This window comes from Danio rerio, chromosome 13, assembly GCF_052040795.2.
Source record: "Danio rerio strain M-AB ecotype USA chromosome 13, GRCz13ab, whole genome shotgun sequence".
In the NCBI taxonomy this organism is placed as follows: domain Eukaryota; kingdom Metazoa; phylum Chordata; class Actinopteri; order Cypriniformes; family Danionidae; genus Danio; species Danio rerio.
The window spans coordinates 41,227,501-41,253,529 of record NC_141033.1 but is presented as its reverse complement, the minus strand read 5'-3'; the positions used below and the strand labels follow the sequence as shown (position 1 = coordinate 41,253,529).

The window sequence follows — 26,029 nt, the reverse complement described above, 5'->3', positions numbered from 1 at the left end:
ACAGATGCCCTTCCAGTCCCAAACCATCTCTGGGAAACACCCATACACACTCAAACAATACAGACAATTTTAGTTTACCCAATTCACCTACAGCGCATGTATTTGGACTGTGGGGGAAACCAGAGCAGCCAGAGGAAACCCACGCGAACACAGGGAGAACATGCAAACTCCACACAGAAATGCCAACTGACCCAGTCGAGGCTTGAACCAGCAACTTTCTTGTTGTGAGGTGATAGCACTACCCACTGCGCCACCGCATCGCCATTTGAACAGACTTCGTTGATAAAAATAAAAAATAGAGGACATAAAGAAAATTAGTGAAGAAACCAAGAACACAAAGAAAGAAACAAACCAAACAAAAAAATAATTAATAAATATAAAATATTACCCTAGAAAAACTGAGCATTCAGGCCCCACATCATACACCACTTCTACCTTTCTAGGTTAGGTTCTCCTGCTTTAAAAATACATCCCATACATTATCAGGCTGTTACAGAAAAGAGTCTAAAACCTGACTTTCAAAATGTCAAATGATACAAAAGAAAATACTAAACATTTGTAGAGAACCATTTAAATATAACTAGAAACAGCTAATATCCCAAACAAGTAACAATGGAACACTGTATTATCTATTGAATCAATTGCTGTATAATAGCAATATCCATATATGGATAGATGAGCACATAAGGCACTTCCTAGCCTGAATAAATGAACAGCAAATTATTTTAATTTTTTCCTACTTACCCAATCCATGTATAAACTATTCTTGCACACCAATATGTGTGTTTCAGTTTTTGTAGTTCATTTCTCTTAGCCATGTCAGGTTCTCGTCTGATAGCGTAATTGCACATAAGGTATGCCATATGTGATGCGCCGTTACCCTGAAGTGAGTACACTTCCTGTTATTTTTAGCTCCGCTGTGCTATATTTTTAGCCAGTGCCACAGACACGACTCCCAATTTCCACTAATGGCGGTTAAAAATACCCAGTTGTTATTTGCCTTTGGGTCTGGCAAGTCATTACAGAGCATTTTTCCAGCACAGTTGAATTGACCTTAAGAATGAGCCGGTGTCCACGGGGAAACAGAGACACGCATCACGACACAGCAGTAAGTCCACAAGTTCTCTGAAGCAGTACGAACATATTTCCTCTTTTATTTACATTCCTTTTTTCCAAATGTTAACATGTTTTTCGCTATAACTCTCTCATCAAGTTGGCATTTTTCACTTTTGTCATTAAAATAAACTTGGCACAAGTAAAACATATGTAGACAAAAGTTTTATTTACACCATACAACATTTCTGATTTTTAAATATTTTATACAGGGCTGCAGATGAGAGAGCTGTACTGAGCTTCCAGGCAGATTCTGCAGTATTAAAGTTTTTGAAATATATTATTCATAAAAAAGTGAGTATTACCTTTATTGCATTTAAAGCAATGAAGAATGTAGCTTGACAAACATTCATTTTAAATGACAGAAAAAAATCCTCTTTGAATAGTTTTGTCTTTTCATATTATAAAGTAAAAAGTGTAGTAATGGCCAAACGGACTTGTTATAAACTTTTTAAAAACCTGCGCAAGTATATACATTGTGTGTTCCTGGGCTCGTCTGCCCGCCAAACAAACAAAAAAAAACCCAACCCGGTGGTCACGTCGTGTCGTTCTTCTCTTTGAGGTCTCGTCTGCAAAGATAACGCTTTTGGAAACCGATTATTTTCCAGCTCGTTACTTTTTGAAACACATGATGTTCGATATTGTACACGTCTGCCCCCACTAAATACACGAGTGAGAATACAAAAAAAAAAGAAACAAAAATAAAGATAACACTGATGTTTTTTTTTTTTGTCTTTTTTTAACGTCTTTTTATCCATCCGGCGCTTTTTTAAAAATCTTATTGGCACATATTGTCCCTGCTATACTCCTAGGATCCAGATATGTCTTTCCAAGGCTGCATGAGAAGTCTTCTGTGTTTTTGTTCAGTGCAAAATATGTCCACCATCGTTATTCCTCAGACTTCTGTCTGAAAGTCTCCCTCCTGGACGTCCAAAGGGAGGTTGACACACTTTTCCCACTCAGCGTTAGTCATCTCCAGAGAGTTCTTTGTGTCTGATTCTAGTACATTCATTGTGGCGTAGTTCTGATATTCACTTGCCGGATTGAAGCTCTCCCAGGGGTTCTTGTTTGGCATTGCCTTGTCCTACAGAAAAGGACGAGAAGCCGCCGTGTTAGAAATATCACACTCATTCAATATGGCTTCTCATTGTAAAAACGTCTTTTCTGATGCTCTCACACATATGGTAGGAAGTTGCACGTTGACATGAATCATCAAGCTTTGATTCATGTTCTTTCGGGGTATGTTTACACAACAACAATGCACTTGAAAACAGAAAAGTTATGTCTTTGTGTTTTACATGCTGTCAAAACGGTTCCTTTTCACACTAGGGCTTAAATGGATCGCAGCTGATCTGTGATCTGTTCAGATCACACATGCTTTTGGTTTTTAGGAAAATAGCTTCAAATATCTAAGTGCGATATGAGTAAAGTATTCATAAAAACTTGATGAAACATTACTATCTTGGACAGTATATGATCCCAAATTCATCTCTCTTTAGTGTTGTCATAAAGGGATACACACAAAAGAAAATGTTCTGAAGAAAGCTGGAAAACTGCAACCATTGACATCTATAGGACAATCAAATACTATGGAAGTCAATGGTTTCTAGGTTTCTTGAAAATATCATCTCATGTGCTCAACAGAAGAAAGAACATCAGAAATGTTTGGAACCACCTAAACAGTCGGTTTTATTTTTTATTTTTTGAATGAGCTATCCGAAAGTATGATGCGATACTGGATTGACATCTTTGTTGATACTAGAACATCTTCTTTTGTTCAAAAATTGTAATCCATACCTATACCCTACCCCCAAACCCAACCATAACTGTAAATTATTCTTAAAATCAGAGGGGAATAATAGTTGGATAACAATCATGTAGAAGTGCAGTGCATAATCCTAACCGTAACCCTAAACTTAACATAAACAGTAAACATATCCCTTAATTCTGATTGGCTGATTGGAATGTTGTTTCAGGACCAACATAGATGTTAATCCAGGAACGCGTCCTACTTGGTAAAATCAGATTAGGAATGATACGATTGAACAGTTGGAAGAATCAGATGTGTAATATGCTATTGGATTTATATTGTTAGTCAAAGAAAAGAAACAAGGGAATCAAAAAAGATTTTAGGTTAAAGGTTAAAGATTTTTTAAACTTTTCCAAACTTTATTTATAATAAATCAAAGTGTTCTTTTACCAAATGTAAAACTATTGGCCTAAAATAAATAAGTCTTTTCTTTTTTTTTTTTTTGTACTTGTTTATGTGTTATTTTTGGTGAACCTAAAAGGATCTGGGGCCTCATGTATCAACGCTGCGTACGCACAAAAACCTTGCGTACGCCAGGTTTCACGCTCAGAATCGCTCACGTTTGGATTTACTAACAATGAACTGAACATGGGAATGTGCGCAGCTTCACGGCAGCTTTCTGGCTGGCGTACGCACATTTTTTATGCGTGTCTGTTTTATTTCCATTGGCGACTCCTAGAGGCAGATGTGTTAAATTCCTCTCTACAAAGTGTCTGAGCCTTGCAATGGCAGCTGTATGAGACGGGTTCAGCAGGTATATAAGGTTTCCATACCATACATTTGACCAGCTAAACATTAAAGCACAATTTGCAGCAGTCGCCTGTTTTCCCAATGTAATCTGAGCGATCTACTGCACGCACATTGCTATAAAGACACTATCTGAAGATGAATTTGCATGCGTGAATCAGAAACATCTCCATTCAATAAATGTGCAAATAAAATATGATGCTTATTGATATGAACTTATTGATGATTCCTACTTGTCTTTCTCGTGATAAATAGTTGGCAAAATCTGATATGTAGCGGGGGAAAAAACAAGAAAGAATTCATCAGACGCTGGATTCGAGCCGAGTTCATGCTCGAACGTATCAATTGCGTCTTACGAGTAGCGCCACTGAGACTGTTAAGCGTCCTGCAACATTTTACAGTTATAAACCACACTATTTCTTTTTTTTAATGCACTCAGTGCGATGTTCAGACCCAACTGTGTTAACCGCATCAGCTAAACTCTCCGACTCTATTTTTTTCTTTTGTTGTTAATTCCAGAGAACAAACTTGCAAATAACACCGCTTTTCTCCGGTCTACCTCCGAAAGCAGCACCTCCAATTCACATTCTGTTCAAAGTTTCTCTATTTGCTTGCTTTTGCCATTGCTTTTTCGTTGGGTTTTTCCATTAGCATAGTCATTAGCATATTCATACGGGGGAGGAGGCAGGGAGGGGTTTTGCGCTCGTGCATGTTGCGCTCAGTTTCACATTCATTCAGATGTACAAAAGAATATGCGTGAGATTCGGCACATTTACAGCTTTGTGCGTACACAATGTTTTAGTAAGATTTCCACGCAAGTCTTCGTACATGAGGCCCCTGATCTGTGGCTTAAAAACTGAAATGTGATTTAAACTAGGGCTGTACAATATTGGAAAAATCAAAAATTGTAGATTTTTATTTATTCTGCGATATATATTACGATATGAATACAATTTCACAAGATATGTTCTATTCTATTCATTCTATAGTGTCCCGCAAATTCAAATTTGGAAAGAATTTATCATTGTAGATTGATTGGGATGATTCTGTAGGTGAGTACACCTGCATAGAATATAAGAAACATGCTAGAAGCATAGATAAATTCAATGAAGAAAAAGATACAAATTAAATAAATTTTATTATTATTTTTTTTTATTCATTTCAAGGTGTTGATCTGTATTCAGGAATACAGTAATTGAATAATCAAATAAAATGTGTAAACAGTGTATAATTTTTGTTTTATAAACAGCTCAATAAAATGAATCGCTAATCATTAAATTTACAAAAGGTAAAACTTTTTTTAAGCCTGAATGTTTTTAAAACCCTCTAACATGGTCACAGGTCTCCAAAATCATGTGCAAAATGATCAATTATAATCCAGACTCAACATTGTGTATAGTCGCGAGGTGTCTATTGTGAATGATCACATTCGTAATAGACACAACATGAATCATTATCAATTTGTCAAAGTTACAAATGGTGCAATTTTTTAAGGCCTGAGCACTTTTAAAACTCTCACACTGTCACAGGCCTCAAAAAACTTGCGAAATGATCAATTATAATCCAGACTCAAGATTGCACATACTCGCGATGCGTCTATTGCAAATAATCACATTTGCAATAGACACAAAAAAGTATTGTTATTAATTTGTAAAAATTACAAACGCTACAATTTCTTAGGTCTCAATGCTTTTAAAACCCTCTAACATGGTCACAAGTCTCCAAAAAACATGTGCAAAATGATCAATTATAATCCTGACTCAACAATGCATTTAGTCGCGATGTGTCTATTGTGATTGATCACATTCTTAATAGACACATAAAATGAATAATTATTCATTTGTCAGTTACAAATGGTACAATGTCTTAGTCCTGAATGCTTTTAAAACTCACAGTCACAGGCCTCAAAAAACTCTTGCTAAATGATCAATTATAATCCAGACTCAACATTAGAGATAGTCGCGATGTGTCTATTGCGAATAATACCATTCATAATAGACACAAAAAAATATTGTTATGAATTTGTCAAAGTTACAAACGCTACAATTTTTTTAGGCCTGAATGCTTTTAAAGCCCTCACATGGTTACAGGCCTCAAAAAACATGTGCAAAATGATAAATTATAATCCAGACATTGCACATAGTCGCGATGTGTTTATTGTGTATGATCACATTATGATATCAATGCTGAAATGATATATATATATAGTGCAGCCCTAAACTACACCATGGGTTTTGTGATTTGTGTTTTAGCTAGAAATATCTACTATCTATATGCATGCATATATTAAGCATTTTCAGGCCCCAATTCGCTGTTATGTAAATGAATAGCCAAAAGACATTTTAGTTGAAAGCCAAATAAACATCCTTATAGTGGCTCTAAACACATTTGGATTCTTGAAATTTATGAAAATCATTACAATAAATAAAAAAATAACATAAAAATTAAACCATGTATTATGTTTATTTATTTATTCTTTGGATATTATATTATTTAATGCATTGAGATGCATATGTTTGTCCATAAAAAATAGTTTTGGGGGCCGCTGCACATACACACCCAGAGCTCTGCAATCAAACAGTTTGACCTAACAGCACGTTTGGAGTGTTTCCAGATTCAGCCTCTTAGATTTTTCAAATGAATAAAAACACAGGATCGTTTCTTCCAGTGGTTACTAAGCAACAGGTAGTGAATGGCACAGTTCTGCAGAGCTGATTGTACATGGGGAAAAAGCGAGTAACGTGGCTAAAGTGACGCATTGAGTACATGGATATTCACCTGACAGAAATGTGCATTGCTAACACAGTACATAAACATTAGCTAATGCATTAACGTTTTTGAATTCCAACCATTTTTAGCAGCATTTGGGTTCATTAATGAAAATGCTTTTCTGTTCAAAGGCAATTCATGTTCTCTTATAATACATTAATGCTAATTTATGCTACTAGAAATGTATGTAGAAATCAGCATTGGCGGAGATTCACAAATGCATTTCATTGTTAGTTCATGATCCCTAATGCACTGTTTTAAAGTTTAGAGGCTTTATTTAAATCATTACCCATGCATTTAATATCACGATTGTATCTGGAAGATAAGCTGCATGATATGGAAATGCCACTTATTTAGTAATTTCGTTATTAGATTAAACAAAATCCATAATTTCATTGATAGATAATTCAAAATGCTTTCCATCATTCTGCCTGCTCTAAAAGACATTTGGTCTATTTCCTACGTGGTCTAACATTCCCACAGTAAAAATGCTAATGAGGATTACAAGTGAATAAAAAGGGAGAAATGGGAGTTTTAAAGTGCCTTTTACAGTCTACGTTGGATTAACAGTCTAAAGTGCAATAAATCATTGGATATTGTTCATTAACTCCGGTGACCAGCTTGCAAGAAAATATTAACATTTACACCTGCATTGAATGTAAACCGAATACGGTTTCACTACACAAAGTCTTCAATGCATTGGCTTTTAAATGGAGTACTTATAGATTTTCATGTATTACTGTCATGTTTTATTCCAGTCCACTTCTTATATTGTCTAATAAAGCCTGTAGTCAGATTTTAATGAAATGAAAATCAAATGTTTGCAAAATTTAAGAAGTATTCCTAAGAGTCTCTCTTCTGTTCTATGAGACAAGTGAGAAATGTTTGTAGAATGTTCAAAATAATGCAGATAGAGCCTTTTATGTACTGTGATGTCAATGTGCCGTTATACAGTATATTTTATAACTATCATAACAGTGTAATGTTAATTATGTACTGCACCTCATCTGTTGAAACTTTTAGAATGTTTTCAGATGATCTCTGGGTCTGGAGGAGCGTCTTTACAGCTTACCTTAGCATATTACGCAAAACTGACCAACGAGTTTTAATAATTTTCTCATTTAAAGCTTGACCCCTCTATAGTTACAGTGTGTACTTAGACCAACGGAAAACAAAAAGTTGATATGATGCTTTCTAGACCGATATGGCTAGGAATGGTTCAAGATGTGCATATGTTCTGAATAATCTCTCATAAATTTCTAAACAACTCACGCTCCCTGTACAACCAGGTGGTCACATACTGTAGGTTTTAGTTATAGAAGTGAGTCAATTTTCAGGCAATGAACACTATCACTGCGCCTGCTACAGCCATGGTACTGCAGTTCCTTCATTATTATGCTAAAATGAGATTCTAGTTACTCATCATATTGTTCTAGAAAACAGCAACTTTTAACTTTCTGTGGTTCTTAGTTTAACCACAAAAGCTTTAAATATAAAAATTATTGAAACTCTTTGGTTATTTTTGAACAATATGCTTTTGTTTGTCTATTCAAATTCAATGATCTATGCTAAGCTAATCTAAAAGTGCTCCAGCCAGGACCGGAGATTGGATAAATGGATTAAAAAATGATCAAACTCAACTGTAACTCTAGGGAAGTTGTAAAATGAGTATATTTAATAAAAAATGTAATGTTTCTTTAAGTTCACTTCATGGCCACTAGTGTTGCTAACTGATAACAAGGTGTTTTGAATTCTACATACAGCTCCTTTAAGGAGTTAAAGAGCATTTAGAGGGTGATCTATTCACTGAAAATAAATGTATAATAGTAGGGTTGTAACGGATCACAACCCACGGTTCAGAATGCACATGACCCGTGAATTAATAACATTTTTGAACTTGCAGGTTAACTCAACATTTATAACTATTCATCACCTTGGAATTATAAGGTTCTATCTGTGTTCTGAATGATTGTGAGATATTGAGCTTCAAAGGTTTTGCATTCCATATAGCAAACATTATGGATGAAAAAATGTAAACAACATCCCATAAAAAACATCCCATAATGTAAATAAGTTGTCATTTAATAAGAATATGCTCAATTTTGACAAAAATGTCAGATAAAACCATATAATTCTAAGGTGACGAATTGCAGAGAAATTATCTTCTGTGTTATTCAAATCATATGTATGAAACCATTTTGACTTTCCTGTAAAATATAATGATGACAGAAAAAAGTTGCAGTGGAACCTACCTAAATGCTTTCTTAGGTTAGTGTCTTAGGTAGTGTTTTCTGTAATTGTTTGTTTAGCCTGCACTAATGCATTCAGTGTAAAGCTGCAAAGATAAACATTTAAAGATCGTGATCTCAATTCAAACTAGCGCAACATGAAGGATAAATGATTATAATTTGCATATGTTTATTAATCTTTCAAAGCGCTGCATTCAAATCTGTGTTTGATCAAGAGAGATTCAGTTTTTACACTTTTTCAGTTAGTTACAAACAATAAAACACAGAAGTACTGGGAGAACAGTTTAGAGTTCAGTTATAAACGCTGATGTTTATGGTGAAGATTTAAAACACTGTTTAATGGAACTTGACGATGAGGAATGTTGTAGCAATTACATTATGTAACCAATGGGTGGCGACAAACAACCTTTAAAAATATGTCACTGAATAGGTTTTCCAAAATGATCCACCTGTAATCAAACATGAAGTTTTATGTGTGAATTGTTGAATCATTAATTGTCTGGTAAATCAGATATGTTGTACATAATGTAAGATTTCTGTATCTAGCATTATCAGCAAGAGTAGCAAATATAATTTTTGTATTGAATATTTTCCCTTTTTCAGGATTTTTATTTTTATTTAAATGACAGGTTTAAAGTTCTGTTTGTTAAAACCAATGGTTCTTGCAGTAATAGTTTTGTATAAATGTAAAGCAAATGACATTTGTCTCCTCCCTTTTTTCCTGATCCAAAAAACGGTCGGATCCGTGACTCAAAAACCGCAGTGTGATCCGAACCGTGAGATTTGTGATCCGTTACACCTCTAATTAATAGCAAGACTAAACTTTATTTTAGGTCACTAAAATATATTTTTAAAAATTTATTTATTGATTATAAGAGTAGACCCCACTGTCAAAAAACTGGGGAAATACTGTAAAATGACACTGAGTGCTTCTCTGATATGGCTCTGGATGGTGGAATGCGATTGAGTTGCAATTGGCCCATTTCAATTGAACAATCCCACCAGCCTTACATTACTTATAATTGATGCAGCGCACTGCGGAAAGCACAGAGAACCTCTTCAAAATCTGAAGCAAATCAAGTGTTTTTGTCCCATGCAATCGCCAAGCAGTGGTTAGCCAATAAAACAAAAAACGAAAATAATAAGTATGTTAGCAGCTCATGGCCTTATGTTTGAATGAGTGCATGAACATGAATCACAATGACAGCTCTGTCTCTCTTCTTCTTCTCATCTTCCTCTCTCTTATCCCTTAACACCTTCTCTTCCACCCTCCCGGGGCAGGCGGGGGTGATGTTTTTCCACATGAATACACAGTGTGGATAACTATTAAGCCCTTCACTCACTTGCTGGCTTCCTGTGTACAAGTGTTGGGCGCCACAAGAAGACACTGCTAAACATAGACAACGTGGCACACCCCGGTACTCGGTAATGAGACACACTGAGCCCTGTTTCCTGTTACTCACCATGATGCCCATATTTGGTATGTCTCGAAATCGGTCCAGGGTTTGAAATTTCTGATTGAGTTCCTGGAACAGCTCCATATGCCTTTTCCTGGTGTGCATGACTTTCTGCAATGGCAAGGGTGGGAGGGGAAGGGAAGGGGTAGGGGGTGGGATTTGGAGTTCAGTCAAGCTGAGAACCAGAACTTTGCAACAGGACAAAACCTGGCTACTTTCAAAAGAATTTATCACCATATAAAAACGAAAAACGCCGTGCTCACCCTGCAAATTTGGCTGAATGCTAAGACAAGGTTATGACAAACGGCACTGGCATATATGAAGGGTCAGTGGTAGCACTTGACATTCAATTTCATTTTTTTGGAGGGGGTAAAGGGCTGAAACGCTCTAGGGGATACTGCGAATGACCTTAAAAATGTGAAAATATACAGGCTACTCTTTTTGATTTTCAGCTTGAAGGCAGGGGATGTAAAAGGATAAAATGGGAATATGTGGTGGCTGACGGCATTGCTTTTACGCTAAACCACACAACGCTTCATAAATCGCAGTTGTGTCAGGACATGCTACTCCAATAAGCTTAAGTGCTACACAAAGTAGTTGTAAATTAAAGGGGTGAAACACAAACGCAACAAATGGCCCTTCGCTTGGTGCAACAAAGGCCTGACGCATGCACTTCGCCAAGCAAAGGTTTCACTCACCTCAAAGTCTAAATCCTGATACCTCGACTTTCTTCTCTGTAGGAGCAAAAACAGAAAGAGAGAGAGAGAGAGAAAAATAATGTAGTTGGATATTACCAATCTTAGAGAAGTAATATTGCTGAAATCTGGTCACATCTCTAAGGCATACAGTATATGAGCAAGTATGTTTCTTGTGCATCTGACTTGTATGCCTTAAAGCTTTTGCCAGGAAATTGTTTGAAATGTGAATCTGGTTCAAATGCATTTTCCCCTCCAGGCAGTGGATCAATACCAGTGTTTTTCAATATTTCAGTAATGATGAAAGGTTAAAAAAATCTTACAATGCTTCTGCGGTGACCTTCGAGCCCAGAAGCATAGTCTACACAAGTACGCAAACGCGGACACAAATAACTGACCAGTGCAGTCCCATTGTGCATGCTAAACAAAAATAAGATGAATAGAAGCACATTTTCTGCTAATATTCTGCAGAAGACTGCCATACAGTACATATACAGATTTGGAACAGAATGAGAGCAAGTTAATGGTCCTATTTTTACTATTTTTTGTAAAGCTGCTTTGAAGCACCACAGATTTTGAAAGGTGCTTCACCCCGAAAAGTTACTTCAGTGAAAAGAACTTCTTTTCAAACTGTCCAATATAATACATCTGTGGACACAGTAAAATAAAAAAAGGCATTTTGAATTACATTTTGGTACTCGGTATGGGGTTTCTCATCAGCTTTACCTGGGGTCATTTTCCAGTAGAAACTCTTCAGTGACATAAGCTGGCCAACAGTGATGTCAAGCACATCATTCAACAATATCAACAACTTAAGGACAGAATGAAATAACTGGAGATGTTTTTGTTGTATGTTTTTATGATAATGGAGATGATTTGTGTTTTAGTCTTGTAAATTTTTAAAACACTCTGGGCTTTATTTTAATTATCTAGGCGCAAAGTCTAAAGTGCAGTGCGCAAAAGCATTAAGGGCCTGTCCGAATCCACTTTTGCTATTTTAAGGGGAAAAAAAATGGTTTGTGCCATGGCGCATGGTCTAACAGGGTTGTGCTTATTCTCTTAATGAATTATGGGTGTGTTTTGAGCATAACATGCATTAATCAGAGTTTCATCTCCCATTCCCTTTAAGAGTCAGTTGTGTAGCGCCATAGCACATTTGGTATTTACATCAGAAACAGTTAAACAGAGCCTCTGCAGTGCGAGGATAAAGAATGAGTCTCCTCCATTCTACAAACTCTTATGTCACTGGTAGTTGCAATACAGGGTACTCTTAAGTAAAAGCTAATTTATTCTCTCGAAAGACATTTATAAATGTCCACTTTCACCAATTATTTAAAAAAACTATGAAACTATAAAAACATTCCTCCAAATTGAAAGCTATTAAAGGGATAGTTCATCCAAGAATGAAAATTCTGTCACCCTTCACTTGTTTCAAACCCCTATGACTTTCTTTCTTCTGTAGAACACAAAAGTATATATGAAGAGTTCAGATGCCAAAACCTCTAAGTGTCATCTGGAATTTTCTTCTACAATGAGCATTTTTCTTAGCCTCTTACATTTATGTTCAGGTATTTTATGTTAGAAGTGATGAAAATAACCTGTTATTTGCCATAAATGTTAAATTATTGGATTAAGACATAGGAGGCTGAGAAAAATGCTAATATTAGAAGAAAATTTCAGATGGCATTTAGAGGATTTTGCATCTGAACTCTTTATATTTTAAAGAAAGCTTGACACATATTCCCATTGACTTCCATAGTATTTGCTTTTCCTACTATGGATGGTAAAATGTTTCTGCAAAATATATTCTTTTGTGTTTAATTGAAGATAAAAAAAAACAAAGGTTTGAAACCACTTGAGGATGAGTAAATAGTGAGTACATGTTCGTATTTGGTTGAACTACCCCTTTAATACTATTTAAAATGAAGCATGTGCAGAACTCAAGCTAGTATGCATTCATGTACTTGTGCAGAGTATACTTCTGCCTAACTGTTTACACCCAAGACCTGGTTGTAAGTCGCACCTCTAAAGAGCTCATAGATATAGTTGAACCAGTTTCGCTCCGTGACAGTCCTCCGCTCTCTTCCATTTCGGCAAGGAAGTTCTTCACAGCCGTGCGTGGCTCGAAGGGCAGATTCTGCATGTGTTCGGCCTGGACAGGGTACTGGTGCTCCATTCCCATGTGCTCCATGCCTGAGGGGCCAAGGTTAAACTCGGCACCCATTTTGTAATGCATCAGCCTGTCATGCGATAGAGAGTCCATCATGCTCATTTTGCTCTCCTCCTTCAGCAGTGTGGGAACGCTGCTAGATCCGGCCCCCGACACCACTGCCCCGGAGCTGCGAGGCAAGACGATATAGTCCGTCTCCATCTGCCCTGGCTGAGGGTGGCCGCTAAGGTCATGGGCGCTTAACTCCTGCTCGCTTTGCCTGGTGGTATCATCGGTACACAGGTATACCGTCCGCCTCATATCTGCCGTGCTGTCCAAACACTGCTCTCCCAGATCGCCCACGCCCATAGACATGTGGAGTCCAGAGGGCTGCTGGATGATCACTTTAGACATGATGTTGCCTGGCAACGTGGAGTAATTGAGCCCCTCGGGACCTTTCTCTTCCTCCTCATCATTGAGAGAGATGCGGGAGAGGGCACCAGTGATAGTGGCCGCTCGACAGGAGCCCATGTCTTTGTGGAGAGCTGCAGGTAGGTAGGAAAAAGTGAAAGTGATGAGTGAAAGCAGGGCTGAACAAAATTAAATTTTACTGTCGATATTTCAATGTGTGAATATGCAATTGTCACATCGCAGGATCGGCAATGTAGAGTTGGGATTATAATTAAACAGGAAACAGTTCAGAACACAAGCAAAGCTTAACCCTAAAAGGTTATTTAAACCATTTAAGCACAAGAAATTTGTAGCTTTCACAAAGATTCATTGTATTTATTATTGGAATTATGTCTATAGAGTGGTATTTTACATTTGACAAATTTTTTTGATGGCATTACATCATTATTTGACATTTTACCTCAATACTTTTAGAACATTTAGAAATGAAAACCATAAAGCACTGTCTATTTCATTTTGTATCTTTGTTTAATTGTATTCATTTATACGTGTTTAGCTGCTCCGCCGACAGCTAGCTCTCTGCAACTCTCACATGGTCACCCACTAAAGTTATGCAGGGCTGCGCCCAGTCAGTACCTGGATGAGTAACCACATGGGAAATCTAGATTGCTGCCGGAAGTGGTGTTAGTGAGACGAGCAGGGGGCACTCAACCTGTGGTTTGTGTGGGTCCTAACGCCCCAGTATATTGATGGGGACTCTAAACTGCTCAGTGAGCGTTGTCTTTCAGGTGAGACATTAAACTGTAGTCCAGACTCTCTGTGGTCATTAAAAATCCCAGGATGTCCCTCAAAAAAAAAGAGTAGGGGTTTAACCACCGCATCCTGGCCAAATTTGCCCACTGTTTATCATGACATCCTAACCATCCCCATATCATAATTGGCTTCATCACCCTGGCTCAATATGACTGCCTTGATCCAGGTGGATCCTGCACACTGGTGGTGAATGAGGAAAATTACTACAAAATTATCACAATGTAAATCATAAAGTCTTTCCAGATAGCTATGAAAATCATCTTCTGAAATTACATTAATATTGCAATATATATTGCAAAAAACTAAATATTGTGTCTTGTCATTCTTTTTTGTAATATTGTGCAGCCCTAAGTGAAAGTGTGTGGCTCATAAAGAACGTGCGGTGTGCTGTAAATGTTGTTAAAGAACTGATTGAAAAGTTGATAAGCATATTTAACTAAGCAACTTGACCAATCAGAACATTTTATAATAGACTGGGTGCTCAGCTGAACTGTAAATATTCATTTATATGATAACCACAGCCAGTGGCAACAATAACATGCATTTATATCTGTGTTGATTAGGGTTGCAGATGAAAATAAGCAACAAGTCACATATTTATTTTCCACTATAGTTTAGCATTACTAGTGGTAGGCTTTATGCAGTTGTTTGTTAGAGTCAGATTTCATAATCATGTTAGGGGAGTAAGAAGAGATGGCTGACGATAGAATGGAGGCACAACTGATCTTGAGCTTCATTGTCTATGTTTCCATCCAATAATACGAAATAGATTTATCCTCAAAACTGGACTATCGCTTAAAAAACAGTTCTGTGAGGTAATAAAACCAAACCACATTGATGACAGGCTTTGGCTGAGGGATTTTAGAATCACCAAAACAACATTACAGATGTTTTATAATGTGTTCGGACTCCTGGTTTGTCCAATAATACCTTGCCATTGCAGCCATTTTCTTTTATCACATGATCTGTTAAAACAAAATCACATGCCTTTTTTGATGTGCATGCTGGAATTTATTTGTTAAATGTGTTTCCATCATATTTTATGCAGTTTTTTCCCAAAAAGGTTATGAAACTCAGTTGTGCACATACACTTTTTATGCACACAAATTTATGTGCATCTTGACTTTTTCATCAAACATTGTTTTATGCGATAGTCCAAAATGCACATAAAATAGGTGGATAGCATAACTGTTGACAGACTTGTGATCAATACCGCTGCTACTTACATACACTGTGTGTATAATCAAGAATTTTTAAACTAAAAAAGCAAGTACTCAATCAAAAACAATTTTTACTCAACTCTTTAAGAGTTATGACTCTGGATTTTTTGGATTTCACTTTAAAAATGTAATTAAGTTATTATCTGTCATACTAAATTAGGGCTGCACAATATATTGTTTCAGCATCGATATCACAATGTTCATGTCCACAACAGTCACATCACAGGATAGACAATGCTGAGTTGGGATTATAGTGGATCAACAATTAAATAAATGAGAATACATGACATTTGAGGAGTCATTGCAAGTATACCCATGTATAACAGAGTACAACGTTATCATTTGTATGTGCTTTAAAGGCATTTCACGAGAGTGAAAAACATTCAGGCGCAATAACTTACAACATATGTAACTTTAATGAAAAATAATTTTACAGAATTATTAATTCAATGAAGACTTTACCGTTTTATTTTACATTTCATTATTCAATTTCTGTACATGACTTTCGGGAAAACCACAAAGCATTCATATTTATGTTTCTTTGTTCTATTGTAATTATTCTTGCTTGTAATTTGTTTATTACTTTTTATCCACACCCTTACAAAATCCCCCCAGTTAATCTAAATTGATGATTTTATTTTTCCAAATAGAACTGGTGAAATTGTATTCCTATCGCAATATACATCGCAAGCTACCACCATATAATGCATATGTGATAAATGACGTTAGCACTTAATAACTGGTTATGATTATTACTGAACCGACAACAATACAATAAAATATCAAGGGACATTATCTAACAAGAATATCTTTTTGCAAGAGCTTCCTTCAGTCAGTAATCAGGTGATATTTTGACCCAGAATAACTCGTGGACCATGATTTAACATCCTTCTCATGGACCCTGATTAAGTCACTTCTCATATTTACAGTGCTTAGCATATATGAGTACACCCCCCACAAATCTCTCATTTAAATGAATATTTTCTATAGGATGCTTTACAATATTATAGTTGTGCATATACATTAGATTAGTCAGTACTGAAACCAAATCAAGAGCTATTGTAACAAAATAACTTACAATACTGGTTCAAAAACCCAGATTTATGTAAGGAAAAAAAATGTAATTAAATTTTATAAATAGCAAAAATCAAGAGAAGCGGAAAAAAAATATATAAAATTTGTTACATGATTTTAAATGTATTATCTTTCCATTTCGAAACATGTTCTGTGACCAAAATAATATTTTAATAAATATATCTGTTTAACAAATCGGTTTTAGTCCGAGGCACCAAAGGCACCAAAATATATTACCCATATTCATTGAGAAATGGATAAAAATATTCATTTTCAAAATGGGTTGTACTCATATAAGCACTATATATATATATATATATATATATATATATATATATATATATATATATATATATATATTATAATTGAAAATGTGAAGATGAAATATTCAATTGCAAAGACCAGTTAACTACAGAGATGTTGTCTAAACAGCTTCACCAGTTGAACAGCAGGTGTCCGTTCAATCATCTTGCTCAACTTTTTCATCAAGGACAATCCTTATTCAAACCACGAAGCTCCTCCCGTCACCTGCTGCTAAAGAAATGTGTTCATATTTGAACTGAAACGCTCCTGTTCACCTGAAAGAGTCACACACGTCTCTACAGATGCAATGTCAGAAGACGCGTCAGCACTGTGAGAACAGTCTGTCCTCTGCAGCGGAGCTCTATCTCCACAAATCCATAAGGGAATTACTGCCACTGTTCATAAAAGAACAACAAGGAGACCAGAGGACAACAGCGCCTGGTTAAAAATCCTCCAGCTCTGATGGAAGTCCACACTAATGCATCACACAACATGGCGCCTGAAGAGCGCAGCAGAATACTGATAGAACAACACTGAAAGAGCTTCAGGCAGAGGACAAGGACTCTCAGGGTGAATCTTATGAAATCTGTCAGGAACAAGCATGTCCTTGTCCTATCACAGCCATAATACAATACAATATAATATAATATAATATAATATAATATAATATAATATAATATAATATAATATAATATAATATAATATAATATAATATAATATAATATAATATAATATAATATAATGTAATATAAAGAATTGTTTAATTAAAAAAGCTGACATTTACATGACAATCAGGAATATTTGCTTCTAATTCTCATTTGTTTATTAAAAAAACATAGATATTATAATCTGTTTTAAATGAATGATGAACTTTGTAATTAAAATATAAATGGCATTCCAATGATCAATAATAGCAATTAGGTATACACAATTTATCAGTGGCCATATCATTATCGGCTGATAAATGCTATTTTTAATGTTATCGTTATCGCTCAGATTTCTAAATTAGGCCAATATCTTTAAGCCGATAGGTTACGTCATTGTCAGAACTGTCTGTCTTGCGCATGTATGGGCAGAACTTGTTCAGACTTGTCCAGTGCACTGTAATGGAGCTTTCTTTACATTGGTTATTCCTTCAAAGTCCGTCCTTTCTTAGTATGGTATTGCGGTGTGTTAATAACCATATTCCTTATCATTGTAGATATGTTTGATAGAATGTCATTGTGTATTTTGGTTTAAATAGCCTCAGTAAAAAAATATTACAAGTTTAATCAATAGCAGCGAATCACACCTGCTAAACAACGCGTTGGGTTGTTTGTAATCTAATATCATTATTTGTTATTATCAACATGTTGCTTGCCATGTGTTGTTGGGGTTGTTTTTCTTCAGTTTGATCGGCATATTCATATTGATTATAACAAACGCACATGATGTCTATCACCACGCGCACACATGTAACTCTAGTGTAAAAAAGCCTTCACAGCAGCAGGGGGGAGAGGTGTGCCAGTCACTAAATCCAGCATAGGGCTTCTAAACCATCTGCCACATATTGTCTTTATATTATTCACTGTGTTTGTCATGAAGTCATCTGTGCTCAATGCTCAGGTGTGGTATCAAAATCTGACTCCGAGGACAAATCTGACTCTGCTCCACATGCACACATGTGACGCATCACACTGCGCCTGCAAGTTTCAAACTCACAATGGTTTATCATAAACCTTTTATCCATAATTGTTAAACAATTAAACATAGAAGTGTTGTTTGATTGACAAGCAGCACCTATATGTGTTCAAAAGAATCTAAATTGCAAATTGGAATTGAATTTATGCTGCATTTTCAAAAGTAATACTATCTGTATTTAGTTTTTCACATGTACGGTGGCACTGAACTGTCAAAAACACCTCACAAAATGTTTTCGGATATTACATATTTGTACACAAGCACATTTCTGCGATATGCTTTATTAAAGAACATTTGAGCCGGTCCCTAGGCTTTATTACATTTGGATAGCTAAAGGGATCTACTTCCGGGAGGGGGTAGAAATTAGGGGCCGTGCAGTTTACTTCCATGAGGAAGTTGAAATTGGGGGCATGCAATTAGAGCTGTAAAGCTTTACTTTTCAATTTTAGGTAAAAAATCCTATCTGTTGGAGACATCCAACAGATTAATTGGTACCGAAAAAGTGCATAAAGGGGCGGGGACCACCATAATGGGAAAGTCCCAGAGTAAAATGAGAAAACATGATACACCGGTGTTTTGGAATATAAAAAAATTGTATTGTATTTATACTTGTCTCTTTAATTCCTGATTATGTTAAGCACTTTGAATTTTCACTGTGTTCGAAATGTGCTATACAAATAAACTTGCCGTCAGTTTTTAGTTCTTTCATTTTCATTTTATGTAAAATATATTTATTTTACTTGCTTGTTAATTAAATGTAATTTTGTTATTTAACATATTAGTTTCATGCAACAGTCAAGTTGCGAAGAAAAGGAAATAATTTATTTTTGGCATGCTGATTTATGTGAAATCGTGAATATAGCTCTTTATAATCACCTTGCAATTTTGCTATTCAGGTTATAAGATCAGTTCAAACTATTTTGAAATAAAAAAATAAATAAAATCAGTTGTTCACTGTATAAAAACATAACATTTTGAACTATTTATATTTATCGGCCAATATCTATCGGTTATCGGCCTCCAAATCTAAAGAGTTTTTGGTAAGCAATATCTGCCTGGTGCATCACTGATAGGAATACATATAAAAAAAAAACAAATATTCCTAAATTAACGAAAATATTAATAGTAAATAACTATTTACTTTTTAAAATTCATAGTATTACCCTGTTTTGTTTTTGGTAGATAATCAGACTTTGGATTACAGTTTTATTATGCTGTCCTAATGAAGGACACACAATGTCACACAATATCACCCTCTGAGCTGATCTTAATCCAGTTTTAATGAAGAACACTAGAGTCGGTCCGCTCTTAAATTACACTCATTTGTAAAACAAAAACAAAAGGGTTAACAAATTGTATTACTTGCATTTTAGGGCTGCAGTGTAAGCTAATTATCCAATTTACTGTGCCCTTGTTAGACAACATTTGTTTTATTTTAAATTTAAATAGCAACAACATGCCTCAAAAAAAGAAAAAAAAAACATTCAAACAACTGTCATGACATCTTGTTATGCAGTTGAAGTAATTTAGCAGCGCATATCGATGTCTAAATAAGCTCTGGCTAAAAAAAGGCATACGATTTGATCAGTTGCTTGGTTCCCATTTATATGGCATCACACTGGGTAAGCTCCGCCCACAGTGAAATCTCATTGGTTTGAAATCCCACACAAAACAGGCTAATTGACTGTGCTTGTGTTGCGTCATGTAGCATTTCCGCCTTCACGCAGACTGACAAATCACATTGTCTAAGGGCATAAAGTTACTAGATATACATTGAAAAATGGCTCTAATGAAGACTTTGTGCTGTTTTGAACTTTGTTAGCCAGATGTCAGCTGAATGACATTTTAAAGCTATTTTTCAGTATAAGAACAAAAGAGCCTGTCTAGACCTTGAAATAAAAAAACCCAGTTTTGAACCATTTTCCAGGCACTGAAAAACACTGTTCTTCAACCAACCATTTACTTTGGGGAGACAATTAAACTACACTGGCAGATTCAGGTTCATTTCATACGGTGGCAAGATAAAGAAAGAACTAAAGATAAAAGAGAATAATGTATGTGGGTTTAAATAATTATGACAAAATTTAAAATGTACATTATCAATATGGACAGATATAAAAACGAATAATTACCTTAAAGAAATAACCAGTATATTTGTGTGCTTAATCATGCATACTGCATAATTTAATTACATTTATAGATTTTTTGATACATCAACAATAGTAAATAGATTGTAATGAATTTGAACTTGATACAATAAAATAACTATAATAATTAAAACAACTAATAATAATATTAATAATAGTCATAGTAAAATTATTATTATTATTAACGTGTATTATTATTTTTTAATATTCCCCAAATGCTGTGTAACAGAGAATATTTTTCAACACATTTTAAAACATAATAGTTTTAAAGGGCACCTATTTTACCCCTATTTCAAAATTTAAGATAAGTCGTTTGTGTCTTCAGAATGTGTCTGTAAAGTTTCAGCTTAAAACACCCATCAGATTATTTTTTTTTACCTTTCAGAAGTTTGAGCTCTCAGCATCTTGTAGTTGTTTTTGTGGCCTGGGCCTTTAATGCTAGTTCCCCTCACTCACTGTTCCCACGTGCCTGTCAGTGTGCCTTAATCTCTGTCTCGGCTGCGTCAGATAAACAGCACAGTGACAGACATGAAGGAAGCAGATCTCAAGTAATGTTTGTGAGAAATACTGCAGTAAGAACTTTCCCATTGATTTTATAACGTATTTGTTGTGGAGTTAATTCAAGTCTTTCGATGAGTCACACACAACATCGTAACAAAATATTATTTGTTCATGGTAGTTAACATTAGTCAATGAAATTACAGTTGTTCATTGTGAGTTCATGTTAACTCACTGTGCATTAACTAATGTTAACAAGCATGAGTTTGGATGTTAATAATGCATTAGTAAATGTTTAATTATGATTAATAAATGCTGTACAAGTGTTGTTCATGATTAGTTCATGTTGGTAAATGCATTAACTAATGAACCTTATTGTAAAGTGTAACCAACGTTTCAAACTTGTAAAATTCAATGTTGATCACATTTGATGATGATTGAATGATCACAGAGAGCTGAACAGATCTTGTAATCCTAGTAGCTTTGCACACGTCCTGTCTTGTTGATATGATTATTTGCATTTCTAAGGAGACATGTTAATACGTGACTGTAAATCAATTCGGTGGGCAGGGAAACTGGATTCCTACATCACGTTGCGGTGGACCTCAAAATGGAAGAATTTGAATCTTATTTTATATAGTTATATCTTTATATCACTCCAGTATGTTTGTGGACACACTATACCTACACACAGTTTTATCCAAACAGCTTTCAAAAGATGATTTTCATCATAGGTGCCCTTTAATAACTTATTTCTAATAACTATTTTTTTTTTAATTTTGAACTTATTTTTTCATTTTATTTTATATTCTTAAGGGGGCTAAATATACTTAGCCTAGTATTTTTCCTATTATTATTATTATTATTATTATTGTTATTATTTTATTTATTTATTTATTTATTTATTTATTAGATATAAAAATAATAAGAGATGCTGTTAAGATTTTCCTTGCTTTGTTAAACATTACTTGGAAAATATTTTTTAAATAATACACTTTCTCAGGAAGGCTAATACTTTTGTCTTCAACTGAACATATATAAAACATTAGGAAATTACAAAAATACTAAAATTACTACAATATAAATACAATAAATAAATTTAAAAAAAAAAGAAAGACAGAAAAACAAAACTGTCCTAAACTAAACTGTACGCATCCCTTTTAATTATTAACATGGTTCCAATTGGGACTTTATAATTCGGATGCAAAACCTGAATGTTTATTCTCTCGAGCTTTTTTTTGGCCCAAGAGAGAAGAAGTAATTAGGAAACACATTAATAGCACACCATCTGTTTCTTACCTGAACGACATGCGATGTCCACGTCTTTCTCAAAGTCCGTCTGTGGAGAAAAAGAATCAAACAAAGATGTTTTTAGGAGTTAAATCTAGACGCAAGTAAAGCATAAAAGCTGAAAACTTTAACCAAATGATCCATTAGCTTGATAACATAGTCAAAGCTATCATTGGTTTCTCCTCAAATTAGATGATCTTCCTGGGTTGTGTCTGCAGTCTAACCACAACCCGCAGAGAAAACAGTCGTCTTTCGAAACCATAATTTATAAATAGAAGCGGATTATTCAGGTAGCACAATGGAGGAGCCTTAGACGACACCAAATCAAAGACACTCGGCACATTGGAGGCCTCATTATAGAGCACCGCTTCTAGTAAAGAAACTTTAAATCAAAACATAAATGAGAAAGTGTGATCGTTATGTGCCAGTGGTTCTGTCGGGTCACACATTTTCGGCCCCATTTTAACAGCAATTACTCCCTCAAGCAAGAGAAGGATGAGAAAGACTGGTGTGAAACATGACAAATGGCTCCCGTCTGAAGAAAGCGAAGGCCGGAGGAAAGCCAAAGGACATGGATAAAAGATTTGCCGTTATTAATTAAGTTAGCATAACTGTATAAGCAATAACGCGGCATAACAAAGACTCGCAGTGGGGGGAAAGTGTCATTACATCAAAAGCACTATGTGAGGTCACAGCTCACGCCTCTGCAAATGTTTTGACAGCTAATTTATAAGTAGAGCATTATTACAGCTGACAGTGTGAGGAGGTGTGTGTCTTACCATGATCTGTGCATGTCCGTTGGGGAATGTACCGGTGGCGTCAGAATTGATGGGGTCTTGACAGTTTCTCAGGCGACATCTGAAGGCATCTTGAACCTGTGAAACATCATGTTGGTCACATTACTAAACATCAGGAACAACATATGTTGTGTTTAACATGTGTTCAAATTTTCTGTGTTTGTTTTGACACCCTCATCTGAACACTTTATATGTTTTCACTTAAAACGTGTGTGGCAGATTGCATACTGAGAAGTAAACACCTACTGCTCTGATTGGATGAGAGTTTTGCATATTAACAAGGCTGAACAGGCAGTGAACTAAAAGTCAGAGTAGATCCTCTGCGGAGGCGGGGCTTTTCCATCTAACATCATAGAGTAGAACATTGCTAAAGTAAACACCTACTGCTCTGACTGACTGACAGTTTGCATACTAACAGGGCTAAACAGGCAGTGAAGTAGAAGTCGGTGTCGATCTTCTGTGGAGGCGGGGCTTATCCATCTTACATTATAGAGTAGAACATTGCAAAAGTAAATGCCTACTGTTCTGATTGGCTAATAGTTTTGCATATTAACAGGGATAAACAGACAGTGAAGTAGAAGTCGGTGTAAATCTTCTGTAGAGACGAGGCTTATGCGCTCTCTTACATCATGGATTAGAACATTGCAAAAGTAAACACCTACTGCTCTGATTGGCTGAGAGTTTTGCATGTTAACAGGGCTACAAAGGCAGTGAAGTTAGAAGTCAGTGTCAATCTTCTGTGGAGGCGGGGCTTATCTGCTCTCTTACATCATAGATTAGAACATTGCAAAACCTGTAGTTTTGGCTGAAATACCTTGGCAGCTGTTTTCCGAGCTACAGAGTGTTGAGTCCTGAAACTTACAGAATGTTTTTTATAGTATTGCCACCTCTTATATATCAAAAGATAAAGGGAATTTTTGTTTTTCAGTTCATGATCCCTTTAAAGTTTTTCTGCTGTTACTAATTTAATCTATTAAAAATTTCTCTTTAAGTAATTTTTTTTGTCTGATGAAAATCAGTCCCTGTCTACACTTAGTCACACCAGCTAAACCTTGTGCCCTTTCATACAGTTAACTGAAGTAGTAAATGTTGGCTAGTGGATATATTGTATTAATAGTTAATCCAAGATTGCTGTAAATCTTATAAATTATCTTATAAAGTCATAAATTGAATGCATTCTTTTGGAGGAAAAAAAAATCCTACTAACCCCAAACTTTTCAATGGCAGTGTATAAAAATAATTAACTAGACTGTCAGATGAATAAATGTTGCAACAAATGGTTGTATGCTTATTTTTCAGGCTCACTGGAAACACCAGATTGTTTCCTTTAAGGGTAAGAGTATGATTTTTAAAGGCAGCATTCAGAAACAAGATGTTAAATCAGGGAAAACATGTAAGGATTTGATTTTATTCATCAGGATTTAAAAGATCTTTAAAAAAGTGGCTGATTTGAACCAGAATTAGACAAATAAGAACATTTTGGTGTTGTCAGTCCAAAAAGAAAGTTGCTTTAGAGACAAATGGATCATCAGCGATCAAGAGAGATTCATTTGGGGATCAGTTAAGGCATGGGTTTAGCTTCAAGGTTTTTGCAGGTTTCTTCAAGTCAAATGAAAGACTTTTAGGACTTTTTTAAGATGATTATGAATGAAATTTTAGACCAATAAGATTATTTCTAATGGCCTAGTTATATCAGTAAATAGTTTCTGTATTAATGAAAGATTATAGTAAACAAATGTGTTACTTTAGTTTTCTTTCCCTGATTAGGGAATTTAATTAGGAGAATGTCTTTTAAACATGTCTTAACAGCTGTTTTGAATGGCATTTATTTGCAATAAAAAACTTAAGTATAAAAAAGTCAGCCCAATAGGGTACCTTTACTAGGACTTAGGTAAATTAAGACCTGTTTAAAATTATTTAAGACCTACAACACAATATTTCAGCGAATTTAAGACTTTTTAAGGCCGTACATTTTGCGTTTGAAATTTAAGACATTTTAAGACTTTACGTGGTACGCAGATACCCTGTAGCTTGTTTGAAAGTGATTTGCTAAACTTTTATGCAAAGCAGTGATTCATAACCTTTACCAATGGGTACAAATTACTTTTTTTTTTGGCTAAACACATCAAGAATATTTTACCGACTGACTTGGGCTGACATTCAATTGTGTTGTGAAAGCCAAATTATCTTATTGTGTGTTCAACAGAAGACAAAACTGATTGTGATCAACATGATGAATGATAAGTGAATGAACATATTCATTTATTTCTTGTCTGCTTAGTCCCTTTATTAATCGGGGGTCGCCACAGCGGAATGAACCGCCAACTTATCCAGCAGGTTTTTACGCAGCGGATGCCCTTCCAGCCGCAATCCATCTCTGGGAAACATCCACACACACACATATACACACACACTCATACACTACGGGCACAATTTAGCCTACCCAATTCACCTGTACCACATGTCTTTAGACTGTGGGGGAAACCGGAGCACCCAAAGGAAACCCACGCAAACGCAGGGAGAACATGCAAACTCCACACAGAAATGCCAACTGAGCTGAGGTTCGAACAAGCAACCCAGCGACCTTCTTGCTGTGAGGCGACAGCACTACCTACTGCGCCACTGCTTCGCCTGAATGAAGATAGATTATTTAAATTTTGCCTGAACTATTACTTTAAGTTACACTGGGCATCGAGTAAAATAAACTCCGTCTGTAAGGACTAGTTTGATGAAGGATTTTTTTAAGGGAAATAAAGTAAAGGGATTATATTGATTCCAGCCTTACCTCTCTTCTAAGGATACAGTGA

At 35.5% G+C, this 26,029-nt stretch overlaps 1 protein-coding gene across 21 annotated transcripts in view; it reads right to left on the bottom strand.

Annotated features, from left to right (window-relative positions):
• Positions 1-1,121: 1,121 nt before the first annotated feature.
• adgrb3 (adhesion G protein-coupled receptor B3) overlaps positions 1,122-26,029 on the bottom strand; it is a 397,331-nt gene continuing 372,423 nt past the window's right edge. For 11 of the 21 annotated variants that reach the window (XM_087279664.1, XM_087279661.1, XM_087279662.1 and 8 more), the window contains 7 exons: positions 26,008-26,029; positions 23,205-23,300; positions 22,435-22,474; positions 12,864-13,534; positions 10,844-10,879; positions 10,152-10,256; positions 1,122-2,197 (listed from right to left, as the gene is read on the bottom strand). The exon at positions 26,008-26,029 is cut by the window's right edge and continues 150 nt beyond it. In XM_087279664.1, the coding sequence (XP_087135790.1) occupies positions 2,009-2,197; positions 10,152-10,256; positions 10,844-10,879; positions 12,864-13,534; positions 22,435-22,474; positions 23,205-23,300; positions 26,008-26,029 (1,159 nt within the window). In that variant the 3' untranslated portion in view covers positions 1,122-2,008. The remainder of the gene's footprint in view (positions 2,198-10,151; positions 10,257-10,843; positions 10,880-12,863; positions 13,535-22,434; positions 22,475-23,204; positions 23,301-26,007) is intronic. The other 10 variants (XM_087279666.1, XM_087279670.1, XM_087279665.1 and 7 more) reach the window with 1 other exon arrangement.